A 2166-nucleotide genomic window follows, 5' to 3' on the forward strand; every position below is an offset into this window, starting at 1 on the left:
CACCAGAAACCCCCCCGAGCTGAATTTCGCTGGTGGCAGTCATTGGACCGGAAGTCGGTGGCCGCTCGACTCTGCCGCCTGGCCACCGCTTTCTGGCGGTAGGTGGCCCTTTTGGGGAGCTGAATTTCAGCCCCAAGGTGTGGTGTGAGAAATGGGAAAATTCTCATTGCCAAATAAGGGAAGTTGTTCAGAAGTTCAGGATAAGACACACGGTTAGGGAAGAGTAAGAGGGATCAATGGACTCAATTTTCCCCAAGCCCGTTTTCACCAAGCTGAATCTTCTGGAGGACTGTAAGAGGTATGTTGCCACACAAGACAAAGCGAGGTCAAGCTGCCCTGGACAGACTGAAGGTCTTTGATGGGTTCCCTCCTCCATATGACAAGAGGAAATGCATGGTTGTGCCAGCAGCCCTGAAGATTGTACGTTTGAAGCCAACTCGAAAGTTTGCTCTTCTGGGTCACCATGCTCATGAGGTTGGCTGGAAATACCTCGAAGAGAAGCGTAAAGAAAAGGCCAAGATTCACTATGTGAAAAAGAAGAAAGTGTTGAAACTGAAGAAAATTGCTGAGAAGAATGTTGAAAGCAAAATAGCCAAGTACACGGCTGTGCTAAAACAATATGGCGTTCTTGTTTAATATATTCAATTAGAGGCAGTGACAATAAAAACTGTAGAAAATGTTAAAAAAAAGACACACGGATAGGGAAGAGTAAGAGGGATCAATGGACTCAATTTTCCCCAAGCCCGTTTTCTGGCACACTGACAGAGTTACACTGGGTTTTCTCGGACAGAAATGCGCCTGAAATATTTTGCCAAACTTTCCCCAATGTATAATTCAAATTTGGCGCCTTGGGGGCTGGAGCCTTGATCTGCGCCAAAAAGATCGGGTTGCCACGGTAACCAGGGACACAATGCAAGCTGAGGCTGCAAAGTGAAACATAAAGCCAGCTTCCAACACATTAAAACATATTGCAATATTGCATCAACTTAAAAACACATTAAAGCATATTGCATCAACTTAAAAATACATTAAAATATATTGTAGCAACTTACCTCCAATTATTAAACACGGTCTGCTGCCCCACCCAACTCTGGCCCCGAGTGCCCTCCGGTCCGCTACCCCGCCCGACCCTGGCCCCGAGTGCCCTCCCGGTCCGCTCCCCTGCCCGACCCTGGCCCCAAGTGCCCTCCCAGTCCGCTACCCCGCCCCTATCCTAGGCCAAATGGCCTCCTCCCTCCCAGTCCCCGCACCTAACTACACCTGAAAGGCTTCTTACCTGCGCAGATTTCTTTACTTGCACCGATTTCTTTAACTCTCCGTAAGGTTTTTCTGCAGAGGCCACATACACTGGCCTGAACAAAACTGGAGTAACTCTCAGCTGGCCAAACTTGCCTAAATGGCCAGTATTGGTGCAGGTGGCTGGTTACACCCCCTTTGGCTGAAAAAAAAAACTTACCTAAAGAAATCGTAACTAACTGCGTTACACTGGTGCAATTTGATTGGGGAAACTGTGGTTTTTTAACTTAGGCCAAAACAAGCAGCTTGCTCAAAAAAAACGGCGCAATTCACTGGGGAAAATTGAACCCAAAGACTTGCAACTGGCTGTTCTGTTCTTGAATGCCGGGTGACACCAGGTGACAAAAGTGGAAATAAAATTCACTACCCCATACTTCATGATCTCAAATTTAATCAAAATAACAACTAGGAAAAGAAGTTATTGGGTACACTTTCTACCTTATTGGATACAACAATTTGCTATCATTCTGAAGCCGGTGATTACTGGTAAACTGAACAGGTGAGAGCTAGTGGGTTGTCTGTATTCAGGAATTTCTGGCTTGCAATGAATACAAAGTAAAGGCATTCGCAACAAACTCTCCTTTAGCCATTGTTGTGTCCACAGTAATTTATGTTTTAATAATGCATGAAAGAAATCAGCCAATCGGGAGCAGCTTGTTATTTCTATGAGATGACCCTGAGTGCTGTATTTCATTCTTCATAATATCGCAGTGTTAATATTTAGACCAACACAAATCAGATTGAGGGGGGGTACTGTCATGTACCACTTTTTAGTACCCATTGTGGTGCCGGTTACAATTTATGTTTCAGTTTTCACTGAGTATAGAAAGTGGAAAGTTAATGCTGCCATTGAAACTGCCCCAATTACAA

The 2166-nt window shown here is 45.1% G+C and overlaps 1 protein-coding gene across 1 annotated transcript; it reads left to right on the forward strand.

Moving 5' to 3' along the window:
• The first annotated feature begins 300 nt into the window (after nt 1–300).
• On the forward strand, nt 301–636 carry LOC139275560 (large ribosomal subunit protein uL13-like). The gene has a single exon (XM_070892730.1). It carries the CDS (start codon nt 301–303, stop codon nt 634–636), a length of 336 nt encoding a protein of 111 aa, XP_070748831.1.
• The last annotated feature ends 1530 nt before the right edge of the window (nt 637–2166 follow it).

This window comes from Pristiophorus japonicus, chromosome 11 (genome assembly GCF_044704955.1).
Source record: "Pristiophorus japonicus isolate sPriJap1 chromosome 11, sPriJap1.hap1, whole genome shotgun sequence".
In the NCBI taxonomy this organism is placed as follows: Eukaryota; Metazoa; Chordata; class Chondrichthyes; family Pristiophoridae; genus Pristiophorus; species Pristiophorus japonicus.